The following is a 19,540-nucleotide window of genomic DNA, read 5'->3' as shown; positions in this document are numbered from 1 at the left end:
AAGCATCAATTCTTTGGCACTCAGCTTTCTTCACAGTCCAACTCTCACATCCATACATGACCACTGGAAAAACCATAGCCTTGACTAGACGGACCTTTGTTGGCAAAGTAATGTCTCTGCTTTTGAATATGCTATCTAGGTTGGTCATAACTTTTCTTCCAAGGAGTAAGCGTCTTTTAATTTCATGGCTGCAGTCACCATCTGCAGTGATTTTGGAGCCCAGAAAAATAAAGTCTGACACTGTTTCCACTGTTTCCCCATCTATTTCCCATGAAGTGATGGGACCAGATGCTATGATCTTTGTTTTCTGAATGTTGAGTTTTAAGCCAACTTTTTCACTCTCCTCTTTCACTTTCATCAAGAGGCTTTTTAGTTCCTCTTTACTTTCTGCCATAAGGGTGGTGTCATCTGCATATCTGAGGTTATTGATATTTCTCCCGGCAATCTTGATTCCAGCTTGTGTTTCTTCCAGCCCAGCGTTTCTCGTGATGTACTCTGCATAGAAGTTAAATAAGCAGGGTGACCATATACAGCCTTGACGTACTCCTTTTCCTATTTGGAACCAGTCGTTGTTCCATGTCCAGTCCTAACTGTTGCTTCCTGACCTGCATACAAATTTTTCAAGAGGCAGGTCAGGTGGTTTGGTATTCCCGTCTCTCTCAGAATTTTCCACAGTTTATTGTGATCCACACAGTGAAAGGCTTTGCTATAGTCAATAAAGCAGAAATAGATGTCTTTCTGGAACTCTCTTGTTTTTTCGATGATCCAGTGGATGTTGGCAATTTGGTCTCTAGTTCCTCTGCCTTTTCTAAAACCAGCTTGAACATCTGGAAGTTCACGGTTCACGTATTGCTGAAGCCTGGCTTGGATAATTTTGAGCATTACTTTACTAGCGTGTGAGATGAGTGCAATTGTGCGGTAGATTGAGCATTCTTTGGCATTGCCTTTCTTTGGGATTGGAATGAAAACTGACCTTTTCCAGTCCTGTACTATCTAAAAATTATGGTAGGTGGAAATATCTGCTCCTGAGATATTATGAACTTCTGAGATATAATAAACTATAGTAATCTGTACTAAAATTAAATTACCTTCAAGAGTTTATTTTGCAGGGCTCTGCTCCTTGTTCCTGCAGAGCATTACCTATCACTGATGAATAGATGCACAGGGAATAGACGATTCAGGGACATGATTTCAGCTGCTACAACGTACCAAATACTGGAAGGGAAAATTCTGGATACCTGATCTCTGTGACCTGAAACTTTAACAGTGATCAGATACAACGAGTTTGGGGAGAGAAGAATCTTTACATCATTTCTTTGAATCCTGGACAGAGTAAAAGAAAATCAAGCTTGGGATAAGAAAATTGGAGCTTCATCTCTAGTCCTCCTTTTTTGTTGCTGGAGATTTTAGAGTAGGTGCAGTAATCTACCTCACTCCTATGGTTCCTTGGTGCTGTGTTCAGAACCCAGGTATCCATGAACACCTGGTTCATACTCCATGGTCTGTACCAAGTCATCCCTAGCTGTCCAGGCAGCCCACTCTGGTCTTGATTACCTGCATAAACTGAAATCCTTACACCCTTTGATACAATCTTGCATTATTAGTTGCCTTATGTAGTTAATCATTTATGGAACTATCTATCTATGTTGTTAATCATCTATGGAACTATCTATCTATCTATCTATCTACCTCTGACAATTTAAAAATCTCTAGTAGGAACCAACACCTTCTCCTTGACAGCCAACTCCTTGAATTATGGACCTCAGCCTCCCTGGGGAAAGTGACAATGTAAGATATACCACTTGCAGTTTCTAGACACCACTCACTCACCTAGGACATTGAACTTGGGTGATACTCAAAGTTGGACTCAACAAACATTTTCTAAAGGGCCTATAGAGAGTGGCATGAGAAATATGTTGTATGACATAAAAGGAATATGAAATCTGGATCCTCTTATTCAGTCCTGCTGCTGCTGCTGCTAAGTCGCTTCAGTCGTGTCCAACTCTGTGCGACCCCATAGACGGCAGCCCACCAGGCTCCCCCGTCCCTGGGATTCTCCAGGCAAGAACACTGGAGTGGGGTGCCATTTCCTTCTCCAATGCATAAAAGTGAGAAGTGAAAGTGAAGTCGCTCAGTGGTGTCTGACTCTTAGCAACCCCATGGACTGTGGCCCACCAGGGTCCTCGGTCCATGGGATTTTCCAGGCAAGAGTACTGGAGTGGGGTGCCATTGCCTTCTCCGCTTATTCAGTCCAACAGAACATTTATTGAGCACCAACTATGTGCTAGATACTATACCAGTTGTTACGGATACAGAGCGGTACCTATCCTTCATCAGGGAGTCCCACCAGTCAACAGATGACTTAGTGATCAGGACATTCTGGGGACCCAGTAGAGGAACCCTGGTTCAGCCAGATGATGGTGAGGGAAGGAATGAGGTGTCAGCAGAGTGGGTAGGCTGGGGTAGGGTTACTGTATTTCAGAGAGAGGTTGAGCCTAGGCCAGAGGGTGGAGGGGACCCTGTTGTGACTGTTGGACTGGCCTGTTTTCCTTGTTGATTTCTAGCCCAGAGCTGATCAGAGCTGCTGACTTGTTTGAGTTTGCTGCACAGGAGACTGGGCCTCCCAGTTGGAGGAAGGGGCGGGCTGCTAGCTACCTCCCCATGCTGCTCTGGACCACCCTGAGAGAAAAGGAGGGCTCTGGGGGACCTGGTACATTCCTCCCACAAGATCCCTGGGCCGCAGCCTCTGCACCACGCCCTCGGCCTAGGCCAGGTGTGCGCCCTCCTTGCGGCGAGGGGGGAGCCCGGCAGCAGGGGTGAGCGCTTTTACAGCTCCGTGTGTGCTGTGTGTTTGTCTGCCTCCCGAGGGCTGGGTCCTCCTTATTCACAGGTGAGTCACACCCTGAAACACAGCCTCTCTTCCTGTCAGGACTGAGTCAGGTAGAAGAGTCGATAAAACCACCTGATCAAGGAAAAGGAAGGCACAGCGGAGCGCAGAGTGAAAGCTCCCAGCGGCGAGGCGCCGGGCAGCTCCCCTGCAGCGGCGGACGGCGCGGCCCGGCCTGGCCATGCCTGCGCTCTGGCTCAGCGGCTGCCTCTGCCTCTCGCTCCTCCTGCCTGCAGCCCGGGCCAACTCCAGGACGCCAGGTGAGTCCCTTCCCGGAGGGAACAGCGCAGCCCTGGGCCGGGAACTGGCCTTGCCCTGCAGACCGTGATGGCTGCACGCACTTTGCAAGAAGGCGCCCCACTTTGCAAGAACCTCTTTAGAGCTCCCCCCTGCTCCACCCTGTGGGGCTCCTCCAGAGGGTGGTTCACAATAGTATTATATACTATTTACCAATACTATGTAAAGCTGTCTGATTTTAAAATGTGGAGCCAATGGATTGTGCCAAACCAGGGTTTTCTTCCCTTTAAAAAGTGCCTTCTTGAGTGTTTATTTATTTTTTGATCAAGGGGCTCTGGTTTAATCAGTAACATGTGGGTATATAAATTCTTTTCCCACAGTGTGTTTTTATTGATGGAATTTTGGTGGGAATGTTTTCTGTGACCTTGAACCCCATGAAGGTTGAAAAGGCACCTCTTTAATCATCCCTCTGGAATTCCCGTTTCTTTGGGATGGAAAATGAGCCTTAAGAGTCTTAACAATGCTTTTCCTTTTGCATAGTGTTACTTTTTATAGTATTTTCACATAATATTTATTCAACAGGCATTTATTGGGCACCTATGTCATAGACCATTTGATCTTATCTAGGGCACCCAGTGGCTGTCACGCTGTGAGAAGTTCAACTCCTATAAACAAAACTTCCTGGGCACCTAGCAACGGTATACTGTATGCATGCATCAGCCATGACAACATAACGGGTGTTTTTCTTAACTTTTACTTAGTAGTCACTGAATTTTGCCAATGATATTTGCCCGATTACCTCAAATTTTGGGGTTTATTTTTGCTTCTTGTATCTGATGGCACTTGGATAATTATCTCAATATATCCAATATCCGTTTTCACACATGTGAACATGTGTGGATATGAGACCAAGTTCATGGGTACATGGAATTATCTTAGATACTCCATTTATTACTTTGCAGTCTGGGTGATGGCAGCCTGAATGGTATTTGAATGGCACAAATGTTTTAGCGTGTATTTGAATGCATTTGATTCAGTCTTTTTTGTCTAAGATAATCTTGAAATTAACTTCCAGGTCATCATCCTTGGCTACCATTTAAAAATCACTTATGAAAATGATCATGTAGGTTAGATTCCCTCAGAATAAATAGCGTTCACCTAGTGAGAAATATCCTAAAAGTAAGAATAGTCTTTGAGTATCAGAATTCAGAGAGACTGATTATGGATCGACTCTTAGAACCCCTTGACTTAATAAATGAAAATATGGGAATGGATTTGTGCAAAGCTACAGAAGCAGCTACTGGCAGAGACATATCTGAAACTTGATCCATGGGTACTTAGACTGGAGCTTCAGGGACCTTATTATAAAAGTAATAAGGGAACAGGTACATATGTTTTACATAATGAGTAATTGTTGAAGCAGTTTCCCTTTGGGCTATAGTTGAGTGTGTGTGTGTGTGTGTGTGTTGCTGCTGCTGCTGCTAAGTCGCTTCAGTCCTGTCCGACTCTGTGTGACCCCATAGACGGCAGCCCACCAGGTTCCCCCGTCCCTGGGATTCTCCAGGCAAGAACACTGGAGTGGGTTGCCATTTCCTTCTCCAATGCATGAAAGTGAAAAGTGAAAGTGAAGTCGCTCAAGTCATGTCTGACTCTTCTCGACCCCATAGCCTGCAGCCTACCAGGCTCCTCCGTCTATGGGATTTTCATGTGTGTGTTGTGTTAGCATTAGATAAAAGAAACAAATATGTAGGGAAATATCAATTGTTTTGTGCTCCTCCTGTAGCTCAGTGGTAAAGAATCCGCCTGCAATTCAGGAGCCATAAGTTCTATCCCTGGTCTGGGAAGATCGCCTGGAGAAGGAAATGGCAACTCACTCCAGTATTCTTGCCTGGGACATCCCATGGACAGAGGGGCCTGGCAGGCTACAGTTCATAGGGTCTCAAAAGAGTTGGACACGACTTAGTGGCTAACCAACCACAACATCAATTGTTTAATAAAATTAGAGTCAGGAGGAAAGAGTTTATACTCTAACTCCTCAAGGATGGAGAAACTCAGAGTGTCCAGTAAGTCAGAAGGACTTAAGGAATTGTTCAGTCAGAAGCAGTGTTTAGGCTCATTTCCAGACTTTCCCCTTTTTCAAAGATAGGCCATTTAAAAATATTAGGCTGCCTCCTCAAAGGGCTTCATTTGGGGTTCAGTGAGAGTGTGAAAAGTTTGTGTTAGGCTAGAGCACCCATGCTTTTCCATTTATGGGATGCTGGGATCTTGTGAGAGTTGGACTGAAAGTATGGTGCTTGCCATCTCCCAAAGTGACCTGCATCTGTGTACCTCTGAGAGCCTAAAGCAAGGACATTGCTTCCTGGGTGCTACCTTGCAGGTGAAATTATAGTGTTAGATATAATCAGAGCTGGTCTCAGCTAAAGCACATGTTTTAGAGTGAGCCTGACCTGGCTTTACATTTTTGACTGCTTTGTTTTCTAGTTCCTTATTAGTAACCATTCAGGCACCTCAGCCGCCCAGAGTCGGCTCTTTGCTGTAAATGGAGGCAATAGTGCTGTGTAACCTGGCAGGGCTGTTGAAAGGAAGAGATGTTATTGTGAAGAACCTTAAAATGCCTAGAACTACATTTCTTTAAGATGCCTGATGCCAACAGTGCAAGTGTAGTGAACTTGGATGCTTAGAGATCATTAAGAAAGGTAAAGATTCCCCCCAGGAGCTCACAGTTGGCGTGAACGTGGCTGTAGCTCCAATGGTCTGCAGCATACTTCCCTTGAGGAGGTGCGACTGGAGAAGGGAGGTTGGAATGCCACTAGAAATGTAGCCAAGAATCTGGTGGTGAAGAGCCTTCCATGCCAGGATCAGGATATGCAGTTAGGTTAGTGCCCTGTGGCAAAGAAGGGTTGCAGAAGTTTTTTTTTTTTCCAGAGAAGGAAGGATTTATAATTTGCAGCAAGTAAGGAACACTTGATTTTCCAAAGCACTGTGTCCAGGTTGCAGGTGGTTTCTAAGAAGAGTGGACATGGGAAAGGTCACTCATTTAAGGGCTTAAAGGATGGAAGTGAGCTAGGAGAGGCAAATAAATGGCCATTGAAATACTCCAAATGAGACTTGATGAGGGTTTTCATCATGGTCGTGGAACAGTAAAGAGGAAACAGATCACAGAGACATTTAGAAGGTGAAATTGGAAGAATTTGGTGATCCAGTGAGTATGTGCGTTGGGGATAATAGTAAGGCGAAACTGTGAGAAATAAGAAAGAGTCCAAGATGGGTCCAAGGCTTCAACTTCATGTAATTGGTTAGGCAGTGATGCCATTAAAGGAAATGAGGACTTCAACAAAAGGGTCAGATTTGAGAGCAAGGTCGGCAGTAGAAGAGAAGGAGGTGAGCGTCCATGGCGATATGTTGAGTTTGAGTTGCAAGTGGACATGTCCAGTGAACAGCTGGAACTATAATTTTGGAATTTAGAGGAAATTAAAACAATATAAAGTTGGGTGTCCAACAAAGCCTTGAAAATAGATGAGACTACCTGGGTTCAGTTCAGTTACTCAGTCGTGTCAGACTCTTTGTGACCCCGTGAACCGCAGCACGCCAGGCCTCCCTGTCCATCACCAACTCCCAGAGCTTGCTCAAACTCATGTCCATCCAGTCAGTGATGCCATCCAACCGCCTCATCCTCTGTCGTCCCCTTCTCCTCCTGCCTCCAATCTTTCCCAGCATCAGGGTCTTTTCAAATGAGTCAGTTCTTCGCATCAGGTGGCCAAAGTATTAGAGTTTCAGCTTCAACATCAGTCCTTCCAATGAGCGCTCAGAACTGATCTCCTTTATGATGGACTGGTTGGATCTTCTTGCAGTCCAAGGGACTCTCAAGAGTCTTCTCCAACACCACAGTTCAAAAGCATCAATTCTTTGGTGCTCAGCTTTCTTTATAGTTCAACTCTCACATCCATACATGACCACGGATAAAGACTACCTGGGAGAAAGAGGTAAAAGAAACCTCAGTACTTAACAAGGAGATGGAAGAGTAGTGAAGGAACAGGAGGAAGGGGCATCAAGGCTAGGGAGAATCAAGAAAGAGGAGGTTTTGTTAGAGCAAGGAAGAGTTTCAACAATATCAGTCATACACAAATGAAGCTATCTATGAAACAGAGACAGAATCAGGGACATAGAGAATAGACTGGTGAAAGGGGGAAGGTGGTGGGAGAGGGTTGGATCGGGAGTTCGGGGTTAACAGATGCACACTATTATGTATAGAATGGATAAACAATGAGGCCCTACTGTATAGCATAAGGAACTATATTCAATATCCTGTGATAAACCATAATGGAAAAGAAGATGAAAAAGAATATACATATATGTATATTTGTTTAACAGAGTCATTTCGTTGTACAGCAGTAATTAACACAACATTGTAATTCAACTATACTTCAATTAAAAAATGTTAAGAGTCAAAAATTTCTACTTTAGGAGTCATAATTTCTACTCAGAGGTAGAAATATGAACACACAAAGGGTGAAGGCTAAGATGACACTATAGGATTTAGCCACTAGGTCAATTTTGAACCACTTGTTCTAGAATGCTGAACTCAGCATCCAAGATTATTCAGATCACTAATTTAATTTCTCCCATAGCCTGATGCTGGAAAAGAGGTACTTAGGATTGTGTTGTGATTGGTGGAAAGGACCCCTGGAGAGATTTATACTCTCATAGATTCTGTTATTTAACTTCTGGAGTGGTGGGCTTCCCAGGTGGCTCAGTGGTAAAGATTCCACCTGCCTATGCAGGCGATGCAGAAGATGTGGGTTTGATCCCTGGGTTGGAAAGATCCCCTGGAGAAGGAAATGGTAACCTACTCCAGCATTCTCGCTTGGAAAATCCTGTGGACAGAGGAGCCTGGCAGGCTATAGTCCATAGGGTTGCAAAGAGCTGGACACAACTGAGTGACTGAGCACACACACAACTTGTTGGAACGGTATAGCATCCTGCACAGAGGTACAGGCTCTGCAGTAAGACTGTGTTTATCTGTGTGTGTGTGCTCAGTCATATCCAACTCTTTGTGACACCTTGGACTATAGCCCACCAGACTCCTCTGTCCATGGAATTTTTCAAGCAAGAATACTGGAGTGGGTTGCCATTTCTTCCTTCAGGGGATCTTTCTGACCCAGGATCGAACCCGTATCTCTTGCAAATCCTGCCTTGGCAGGCGGATTCTTTACCACTGCATCACCTGGAAAGCATCACAGAGTGAGGTTCAAATCCTAGCGGCATCATTTACCACTTAAGGGAGTGACACAAGCTGCCCCCCATGTTACTGGGTTTCCTCATCTCTAAGGTGAAGATAATGAATTGCTGTGATTACTGCATGTACAGCATTTTGCACAATGCCTAGTAAACACTCATAGTGTTCAGTATTACTGTTATACAACTAATTGCTCTGCCAGTACCAAATGTCAGTATAATGCCTAAAGTTTTGGAAGAGGCTCCTTTCATTAGTCCAGGAAAGGTGATGAGGAGTCCCCTGGCTCAGGCTGAAATGAACTCTAAATTTTACCCAATGAAACGAACAGAATTACTCACAAGGAACCCAAAGCAGATTGGAGTTTCAGGATTCAGTTTCATATCATTTCTTCTTACGTTTTGTCAACCATCATACTTCATCATATACAGATTCAGCATATGTTACTTTCTGGAACATGCCCATGTATAAGATGACCCCAACATTAGATGACCTGTCATTTCTCAAATTCCATTTTTAACATTCCTAAAGCCACTTGAATGCAGTTTTTCTCTATTTTGGATCAGGTGAATTGAGACATGGCTCTATTTGTCTTATCTTTTGCTGCTGTCACTGAAAAGTATGCCATTTTCAGAAGACATGAAAAAGATTTAAAACCTATCCCGAAGCACTCATTGTGATCATCATAGCATAATCATCTCAAAAGGCTTACTTAGGATAACTTTCAGGCGCTCGCAATTGTGAGATGATGAACTATTAGGAGAATTGTGTTTGATAGCTTGGCCTCTTTCTTATTTAAAAATTATCTGAAACATTGGTTGAGGTCATTTCAGGTTAACATGTCTTCCCCAAATAATACTTTATTTTAAAAATAAAACAATTGAGAAAGTGCTGTATAACAGAGATTTTGAAAAGACTTAAATGTGGCCTTATATTCATCTTATATTCAAGTATGTATAATAAATTGGCATATAGAAATGCATTGGAGTGTATTCCCATGTAGGTTTAAATTCTGAGTGTTCCGAACTGGGGGAGCCACTGGTTTAACTCCACTGACCCAAGAAGCTGAGGAAGAATGTTGATTTGTGATCAGTGTTTATGGGAAAGTCAGGAGCATGAAATCAAGATGCTGAGGCCATCCTGGGAACATTTTTTCCCATTTAAGTTCTTAGTGGCTGAACTATTTTGACTTTTTTTTTTTCTCCTAGAGAAATTTGCCACTACAAGATTTAGCAATCTATTATAGACCAGTGTAGAAATAACACCATAGATTCTAGAATACTCTAGTCACAAATTAGACCAAATAGATTACTGAATCATACTGAGCTGTGTTCTAATATAATTCCCAGGTATATGATGTAATATTTGAGCCACACCCAAAGCCAGAAGCTGAGTCTTTTTTTGTGTCTGTGGGTGACTGTACGTCTGTATACGTGCCTCCCCAACAAACATGGGCTTCCTTATGTCATAAAAGAAGGAAAGAATGGCTCTTTTTCCAGCACTGATCAATGTGAGGACTTCTCTCTATCAGAAGCAGGTGGAAGTCAATTGGGCAAACACATATGTATCCTGGACTTCTTCAGTTTTGTTGACCTCTTTACAGAAACCTGACTGTTTCTTTTCCAGATTTTATTTTCTTTCATTGTGTGAATATGGATCTTCACATCCTAGAAAAAATAAAATTGCAGCTAGGTCATTTCCCATATTAACTTAAACATTGGAAAAATGATCATATCTTCAGCTGTACCTATATTGGGCATTTGTTATGAGAAGGTTTGCACGTTTCACCACTTTCTTCTTTTATTAACAGCATCATGGACCTAAGTGAGAATGACTCTTAAGGGTTCTCTACCGTAGCCTCTCCTTTAAAGTTAAGGAAAAGGACACTCAGGGAGACAAAGTGACTGTCCAGATCATCATCACTGGCTAGAGCAGAGCTGGGCTCCAGGACATGTGACCCTCATTTATAGATTGGAAAATCACAGGAAAGTGATTGCCTTGACCAGAGCCGGGCAGTTAGTAACAGGACCGGATTTCAGTCCTAGTTTAATGTTCTTTAACAAGATACCTCCATGGCTTATTTCTCATTCTTTTTAAGAATTTTCTTTTAAATAAATTTTCAGAGTTGATGGACTCTTGATCTATTATAACAACATCCCTTACATTTCTAGCTGGGACATCAGTGTCCTGACCTTTCAGAGCTCTGTGGATGTGAGTCCTTAGAGTAGCCTTTCCTTTAAAAATGGCAGTGAACAACAGGGTAAAATCAAGCACAAACTCCAGTTTCTAGGAGAACTGACAAGAGAGCAAATTTCAGATTACCAGGTTTCCTCTTCTGTTTGTTTTTATCACATAGCTTGTAATTGACCAAGTGGCTCAAGAATCTTAACCACCAGACCGTCAGGGAAATCCTACCTCTCAATGTTTGGAATCTATTAAAGCATAGTTGTGTCCAGAGCCTATTTTTCTCTCCCTCAGTTCAGTTCAGTCACTCAGTCGTGTCCGACTCTTTGCAACCCCATGAATCGCAGTACGCCAGACCTCCCTGTCCATCACCAACTCCCGGAGTTCACTCAGACTTACGTCCATCGAGTCGGTGATGCCATCCAGCCATCTCATCCTCTGTCATCCCCTTCTCCTCCTGCCCCCAATCCCTCCCAACATCAGAGTCTTTTCCAATGAGTCAGCTCTTCGCATGAGGTGGCCAAAGTACTGGAGTTTCAGCTTTATCATCATTCCTTCCAAAGAACACCCAGGGCTGATCTCCTTTAGAATGGACTGGTTGGATCTCCTTGCAGTCCAAGGGACTCTCAGGAGTCTTCTCCAACACCACAATTCAAAAGCACCAATTCTTCAGCGCTCAGCTTTCTTCACAGTCCAACTCTCACATCCATACATGACCACTGGAAAAACCATAGCCTTTCTCTCCCTGGCTGGAGATTATTAGAATACGTTTTGAAGTTTTTCGGGATTCTGTCTGTTTCATGGCTAGAACATTGACCACTAAGCTTTATACATACTTATTGTTCTTTCAAGTCACTACTGATTTTGCTGTTGGTTAAAGGGGATTTCTAATGTTTAAAGATCATCTCTCATCTTGATAGGCCGGTTTACTCTGTGAGCCCAGTGGATCCAACGGCACCCAAAGTAGTGGCTCTTGTCTATTCCGAGGGGTTGTACGTAGGATATGGTAGGAGGGGATCTTCACAGGCTGAGATCTTCAGGGACAGAGGCCAGGCCACAGCTGACCAGGCATGGCAAGTAACATTATTATTTATTTTTATGTATTTATCTATTTGGCTGCATTGCGTCTTAGTTGCAGCACGTGGGAACTTCAGTGTCATGTGGGAACTTTTTGTTGCGTTGTGCGGGCTTCTCTCTAGTTGTGGCATGAGGGCTCCAGAGCTTGTAGGACCTTCTACAGGGAAGGATCTTCCTTGAAGATTCCACTGGATCTTCCTTGTAGGAAGGTCTTAACCGCTGGACCGCCAAGGAAGTCCCCATTTCATCCTTTCAAGTGATCTTGAATTTTATGGTTTTACGTGTGGCTGCTTCTAGTTTTAGCTTCTTCAGGTGTATCACAATACGTTTTCTTATTAGAGTAAGAGACTGGAAAGGCACTTCCTTTGCTAAGAGCTGGGATGTAGGACACGTCAATCCTACCTTCTGCTGGAGGTTTCACGGTCCAAATTCTTCTTACAATAACTGTTACCTCTCTTTGTGGATACATCAAAATGATTGGGTTCCTAAAATACCATTTAATTCACTGTCCTCACTTTAAGCACCACAATTTTAATTCACTATTTTCAAGTGGATTTTTTTTCAGCAATGAAGTTTGAAGGAAAGTGCTGTAAAATGCATTTCATACCTTTTCCGACATTGTAATGTACATGAATAAGATGGTCAGATAGCATCACTGACTCAATAGACATGAATTTGAGCAAGCTCTGAGAGATAGTGAAGGACAGGGAAGCCTGGAATGCGGTAGCCCATGGGGTTGCAGAGTCGGACATGACTTTAGTGACTGAACAGCAACAACAACAATGCACACAAGTTACCATGTTCTTCTGGCAAAACTAAGAATTCAAATGGTGCCTGCCTGGTAAGCATGCACATACCTAAATGTGTGTATCTTTGTGAAGGAATGTAGTGATAGCAAAAAAATCTGTGGCTAATCTCCTTGTACAAAAATATCTTGTTCATGAAAGCAACGAAAGGTTTAAAGAGGAAGAATCATTAGGTAACTTTTTTTTAAGGAGCCAAAAAAACACAAATGTAAGCAAAGAAAAAGAAAAGCCACATTTAATGTATACTCCATAAAGCATTTCAGTGCAAATCAGAATTTCCTTTGAAATTTTTCTTTATTCAGAGTCCTCGTACATGATTTCTTTCCTTTTAGTCCTCATCGCTTCAGGGGTCACCTCTAGCTATCGTGGACTCTCTAATGTCCTTTAGTTCAGCCATTTCTTAAAGGGGCAGATGACACCTTTCGCTGGGCCGTGTAGCAAGTGCTGAAAGAACACTATGCTCTTTAAGTAATAGTCAGATGTGCTTTCTGTATTGGGATGCTTTTCTTTGATGATCTCATGAAAAATAGACATTCCTGCAGCAATTGGCTCAGATAGTAAAGAATCTGCCTGTGATGCAGAACACCTGGGTTCGATCCCTGGGTGTGGAAGATCTCCTGGAGAAGGGAATGGCTACCCAGTCCAGTATTATTGCCTGGAGAATTCCCTGGACAGAGGAGCCTGGTGGGCTACAGTCCATGGGGTCGCAAAGAGTCAGACATGACTGAGCGACTAACGCTCACTTTCGCAGGAATGTCTGTGGTCAGAAGGTTGTAGAGTAACAAGAGGGTGATGAACTTTCATACCGAATCCTCGCTGCAATCACTACTGATCACACCCTGTAGCTGACTCCTGTTATCTTGGAGTCAAGCCTTTAAAGATACCATGTGTAAGAGAAGGGAGCCTCTTCTGTATCCTTTGCATCCTAACTTTCTCTTCCTTCTCAGCTTTGCTAGTCAGGCAGAAATTGGCCTCCCCAACCTTCCTATTCACTGAGACCTCTTTCCCTGTCCCCATTGTCTGCTGGGATCCTGGTGGGGTGTTAGGGAAGACATCTCCCTGGTCTAGTCCTCCCTGGCTGAGTCATCCATATCCGCCTGTGCCACTTCTAAGTCTAGATTACAAACAGTGTGCTATGAACTTGTGATGGAAGTAGGTGACTCCTTGTAAGCCCTAATTATTGAAAAAACGTGGTAAACAGTTTCATTGGCTTTCAGTGGCTAGACCACTTAGAACTGAAAAGGTTTGTCTGTACTCTATCATTCAAAATTTTCCACGGGATTAGAACGCTGGCTACTGTCGGTCCTCTCAGAGCACTTCACATCGCAGGCGTACGTGTACTGCTTGGGCATTTACATGTCCTGGAAAACAAATGATCGGGCAGGTTACAGCACCAGTGGTTCCAGCGGCGTTGGCATAAAAGGAAGCTGTGACAAAGGCGAGGCAGAGAACGGAATTCAGTTAAAAAGCTCTTACAGAGGGAAGTGCCTTTTCAGTTTTCTTATTCTAAGTAGAAAACGTATTGCGACATACCTGAAGAAGCTAAAAGTAGAAGCAGTCACACATAAAAACATAAAATTCAAGATCACTTTAAAGGATGAAATGGAGACTTCATGGTGGTCCAGAGGTTAAGAACTCACCTGCCAATGCAGGGGACGTGGGTTCCATCCCTGGTTGGGGAACTAAGATCCCACATGCCTCACGACACCTAAGCCCGTCATGTAGCAACTACTGATTCTGGAGCTCTCATTTCACGACTAGAGAGGACTCCGCACAGCGTCATAAAAGATCCCTCATGGCACAACGCAGATCACGTGTGCTGCAAATAAGGCTCAATGCAGCCAAATAAACGAATATTTAAAAATAAATAAATAACTTATGAAGTATTCAGATTTTGCTTTAAAGTATTTACCCAAGCTGAGAAACAAATGAAACCTTGGAAAGAAAAATCTCATGTAGAAGATTTTAAAACTGGAAAATATGAGCATTTTCATTATCATCTTTTTAAAAATTATAATAAAAATACTCATCATCTTGAGTATCACAGACATGGAGACTTTCAATTTTTGCAAATAGGATGATAGCTTCCAATGCCCTTGATACCAAACTGATAGATGTGTCAGGTTTTTCTTACTTCAGACTTCATAAGTAATGTGCAATTGGAGTATTTTTAAAAATAATTTTAAAAATACTTTATTATAGATTGCTACTTAAAGGACATCCGCTTTAATTGTTTTTGCTCTAAAAATAGGCATTTACCAGCTTTTTAAAGTGAGTATACAATTCTCACCTTTACTTTTATTCACCATTTTCTATCTATTTATTTATATTTGGACTTCTTGATGAAGAGCCTCATTACAGCTGACTTCCCAGAGGTGGTGATTGCTGTCTTTGAGCAGAAAAGAGTTGTCAGTACATGAGGCCAGTTCTTTGACTCAGAGGAAGGGGATGATATCTAAATAATAATAAATTAAGATTGAATTTTTAGCATAATTTCTTTGAACAAACAAAAGGGAGGAGGGTGGTCGGGATTGATAACCCCAACTCATGTCTGCCCACTATGATGCTTTTCCTCTAAAGCAAGAATATTAAGAAGCAGAGGAAGTAAAAACATAAAGTGAAATATAAGTGAAATGAATGGGAGAGAGATGAAGTTAGGCTGGAAAAGTAGATAGGATTAGACAGTGGAAGTCTTTGTAAGCAATGTTTAGGAGTTCTTGTCTTTATCTAAAAATTTTAAAAAAGGCATTATAGAGGAGAGATGTTGGTAAATATCTCACAGGGAGATATTGGTAAAATTTGTATTTGAAAAAGCTTTTCTGACTATACTGAGTGGAGGGAGGCAAGAGAAGTTGCAGAGGATTCAGTTAGGAAGCTATGCCAACAAGAGACAACTGGGATTTGGTCTTGGGTGGCTGTCGTGGAGCTAGATTTGGATGGGCTTGAGCTGTTTAGAGGATTATATCAATACGATTGGCCATTGAATAGAATATAGGCAAATGAAGAAGATGGAGACCCTATAAGGATAGCTCTCAGCTTTGTGACTTGAAGGGATGACAAAAGTTTGGTGGTTTTTTTTTTATAATTTTTTTTTATTGTGATATAGTTGCTTCACAATGTTGTGTTGGTTTCTGCTGTACAAACAAATGAATCATCTGTATGTATATATACATATATCCCCTCCGTCTTGGACCTTTCTCTCACTGCCCTCCCATCCCACCCCTCTAGGTCATCACAGCGCACTGAGCTGAGCTCCCTGAGCAGGTTCCCGTTAGCTGTCTGTTTTATACACGATAGTGCATATATGTCAATTCCACTCTCCCAACTCATCCCATCCTCCCGTCCCCTCCACCCAGTCCACATGTCCATTCCCTATGTCTACATCTCTATTCCTGCCCTGAAAAGAGGTACCGTTTTTCTAGATTGCACACATATGTGTGAATGTACGATATTTGCTTTTCTGACTTACTTCACTCTGTGTGACAGACTCTAGGTCCGTATTTGTCTCTAAAAATGACCCGATATCATTCCTTTTTATGGCTGAGTAATATTCCCTAGCATATGTGTACCACATCTTCTTTATTCATCTGTCAATGGACATTTAGATTGCTTCCTTTGGAGAACGATATGGAAGTTCCTTACAAAACTAAAAATAGAACTACCATGTGACCTAGCAGGCCCACTATTGGGCGTATACCCTAAGAAAGCCATAATTCAAAAAGACACATGCACCCCAAAGTTCATTGCAGTATTATTTATAAATTGAGTTTTTATATGCTTTGTGTGAAGAGCTTTTGAGACAACCAGTTGAACATGTAAAGTGCATGGCTGGACATGAGGATCTAAAACTGAGAAGGTATTCTGGGCCAGGGAAGTATCTTGGTATGTCCACACCTGTTGTGGTTATTGAAGTCCTTGGCTTGGATGAGAGAGTTCTAGAGTTCTATCATGAGAGGCATGGAGGCTCAGGCCTGAGACATGAGAAGCACCAACACTTAGAGTTGGGGCAAGGAGAGGATCCCACAAAGACTTGAATGGGTAAGGGAAGAGGTGAGAAGCCAAGAGGAACCTGGCAATATGGCATCATAGTATCCAAGGGAAGAGAGTTTCAACAAGGAAGCAGAAGAAAAGATTCGATGTCTCAGAAAGGGAATGAGAGACAGAAAATACAAGAAAGGAAACAAGGCACATACCTGTCTAATCCTCTAAATTAGGAAGAGAATTAAGCACCATCCTTAAGCGGTTTATATGTGGACTTATCCCCAGGAGATTCCAGGTCACTTATTCTAAACTTGCTGCTGTTTAAGTGATTCAGTATTAGTGCTCTTAGCAGCTGAAATGGCAACAAGAGCAGCAAGGCTCTACGTAACAGGAGCCAGCACACTCTGTCAGGTTCAAACATGACGCTCAGATTCCTAGCTCCTGAGATAGTCCCGCACAGGGGCCAAGTACACTGCCTGTCAAGACTGCCTGGTGGCGGCAAACTGATCTCATGGTCTCACACCTGCCTCGCCCCTGCCCCTCCTTGCACGCAGTCCTAGGCGTGCTGCCCTTTGCAATGGCAGCTTCAGGCTCACACGCAGAGGTCGGGACATCCTGGCGCTGAAATGGTTCGTCCAATGAAAGCAGCAACCCGGAAGTCTCATACGCTCCTTCTAACAAAAGTATCACGTTCCTCTCGCAATTCATGCTGTTCTCATTTCCCCATAGTTTTTATTTTTGGGGGTACAAACATTAACTTTTTTTTTTACACTGAATGCCTTATATGTAAACAATGAAAACTTTATGTATTAATGTTGAGAAAATTTCATACTGGGTCCCTAGAGTCCTGAGAAATTTCTCTATGTTCCGGTTCTTGTTTGGCTTTTCTTAGAATCAGATCGCCTTCCTTCTTTCCTTCCTTCTGTCTGTGCTTCCATCCATCCTTCCTTTCAGCCAGCCTTTCCTTTAACAGTCACAGTTGCAAGCCCTGTACTAGGTACGATGGGCTATGTTGACTGAAAAAAGTACACGCAACCTATAAGTTGAGAGTTATGTTTTATTTGGTGGAATCTTTTGGAACTTAAGCCCAGGAGGCAGCATCTCAAGTAACCCTAAGAGAACTGCTCCCAGGAGGTGGGGTAGGTGGGTGGGTTTGTGGCAGGAGCAGGTATATAGAAATTTTGTAACAAAGGGCAGGTAGCCAGAATGTCAAAAGTTTTTTTTTTTTTTTTTGTAAACTAAAGAAAACCAGATATCCCGTGTTAAGGAATTTAGCACTTTTCTATGTATGGAAAGATGCAAGAGTCAAGACTCACTGAAACCATTCCTTTGATGTGCACCTCATCTGTCTGGGGCCAGTATCCTGTGTTTTCACATCCTGAGCTCCCTTTCCTTAGGGCTCAGCGTAGGGAGTGACTGCAGTCTGATGGCTTCTAGATGGCTGGTGTTCTCCTTCCTGAGTTCCTTTACAGTTCACTGGCCCACATCGGAGGGCTGTAATCTCTGATGAATGACTGTGACTTGCTTGTTTACTGATATGGCAAGTAATATTCCTTTTCTCGGATACAAAAGTGCGAAGTGCGATAGAGGATGTTAGTCATGTACACAAATAGGGATGACTCAGGATAGAAAGTGATAAGTGCCATGAGAGAGATGGAGATGAAGACCTGTGGGCAATCAGAAAGAGAAGCTCTTAACCGGTTATCACTATGGACCAATGCCATCTAATTTTTTTGTTCCTAAGATTGCTCTTCTGCCGAGTGAGTTCAGAGAGGGTGGGAGCAGGTAGTGCCCAGGCAAAGGAAACAGCAAGCCTAAAGGCCTAAAGGGAAATAGCTTGTGCACCCCAGGATTAGTGCATGCCAGGGTCTATGTGTTGGAGTCCAATGAACGAGAGATAGAAAGAGGACCAAGGTCAAGATGGAGAGGTCAGCAGGGCCAGATCTAGAGGGTTTTGAAAGGAGTTTGGATTTAAAATTTTGTTGTTACTGTTAGAGCGCTAAAAAGCACAAGGGTCCAGCATGTGAAGGTGGAAATTAGATCAGCTTGGTGAAAAGCAGAGCCGGGCTTTTTATGTTTAGAACAATAGAAAGAGGACTTGCTTGTATACAAATGGTCACAGGAATGCCAAATTGTTGATCCGTTCTCGTAATTGCTTTCAACATTTCCTCTGGAGAATTTAAAATGAGGTCTTGATGAACTGCAGCCCCTGATGCAGATTATTCCAAGACCTTGCCCCAGTACAACCCTAGGAAATATTTTCAGTTTCCTTTCATTCTTTGAAGGATACAGCTTGGAAACAGCCTTTGGCCCCGAGCTTCCTGTCCCAACCGGTTGGAGTTGTGTGTTTGAGTGAGGGTGGGAGTGTTAGGTGGGCCCGAGGCGGTCTGTACACCTTGCTGCATTGTTTGCAGACTTTGCAGCTCCTGGACTGTGTTTCCTGGTGGGGAGCCTGGGGGGTGGTGGGTGGATCAGCCTGCCTCTGGCTGCCTGGCGGGCTTTTCTAAGAAGTACCTTGAGGGTCAGCGATGGTGTGCTATTATAGCTGTTATGATAATAAATGCTTAAGTGCCAAAGAAGCAGCATACGTTGCAGTCAGACACAATTACTACCCACGTTTTCCTAGACTGAGAGAAATACAAAAAAGTCTGAGTGGCATGTTTGGTTTCTGTGGGGCTTCTGCGGAACTTGAGGTGAACTTGCTGAGTCTCCTTTCTTTAGCTCCTGAGGAGCATCCCTGCTGACAGGGCAAGGATTTAGGCTGGTGGAGTGAGGGGATGGTGAGGGGACAGGACAAAACCTTGAAAGTGAAGTGAAATCACTCAGTCATGTCCAACTCTTTGCGACCCCATGGACTGTAGCTTACCAGGCTCCTCAGTCCATGGGATTTTCCAGGCAAGAGTACTGGAGTGGGTTGCCATTTCCTTCTCTAGAGGATCTTCCCCACCCAGGAATCGAACCTGGGTCACCTCCAGTGTAGGCAGATGCTTTACTGTCTGAGCCACCAGGGAAGTCAAAACCTTGAAAAGATGTCCCTAATTTGGAAAGAGTACCATAGAAATGAATAGTCAAATAAGGGTAGTGGGTAGGACCTGATTCCTGTGATACAGAATCAGTGAGACAAGGAGAAAGATT

The 19,540-nt window shown here is 43.2% G+C and overlaps 1 protein-coding gene across 2 annotated transcripts in view; it reads left to right on the top strand.

Annotated features, from left to right (window-relative positions):
* Positions 1-2,707: 2,707 nt before the first annotated feature.
* The window catches only part of LAMC2 (laminin subunit gamma 2), a 67,449-nt gene continuing 50,616 nt past the window's right edge, over positions 2,708-19,540 (top strand). The window contains exons 1-2 of one of the 2 annotated variants that reach the window (XM_070384823.1): positions 2,708-2,816; positions 2,930-3,147. In XM_070384823.1, the coding sequence (XP_070240924.1) occupies positions 3,069-3,147 (79 nt within the window). In that variant the 5' untranslated portion in view covers positions 2,708-2,816; positions 2,930-3,068. Of the gene's footprint in view, positions 2,817-2,865; positions 3,148-19,540 lie in introns of those variants that run through there. The other variant, XM_005893080.3, reaches the window with a different exon arrangement.

Source organism: Bos mutus, chromosome 16 (assembly GCF_027580195.1).
Source record: "Bos mutus isolate GX-2022 chromosome 16, NWIPB_WYAK_1.1, whole genome shotgun sequence".
Taxonomy (NCBI): domain Eukaryota; kingdom Metazoa; phylum Chordata; class Mammalia; order Artiodactyla; family Bovidae; genus Bos; species Bos mutus.
This window is presented reverse-complemented; position numbering and strand designations above follow the sequence as displayed.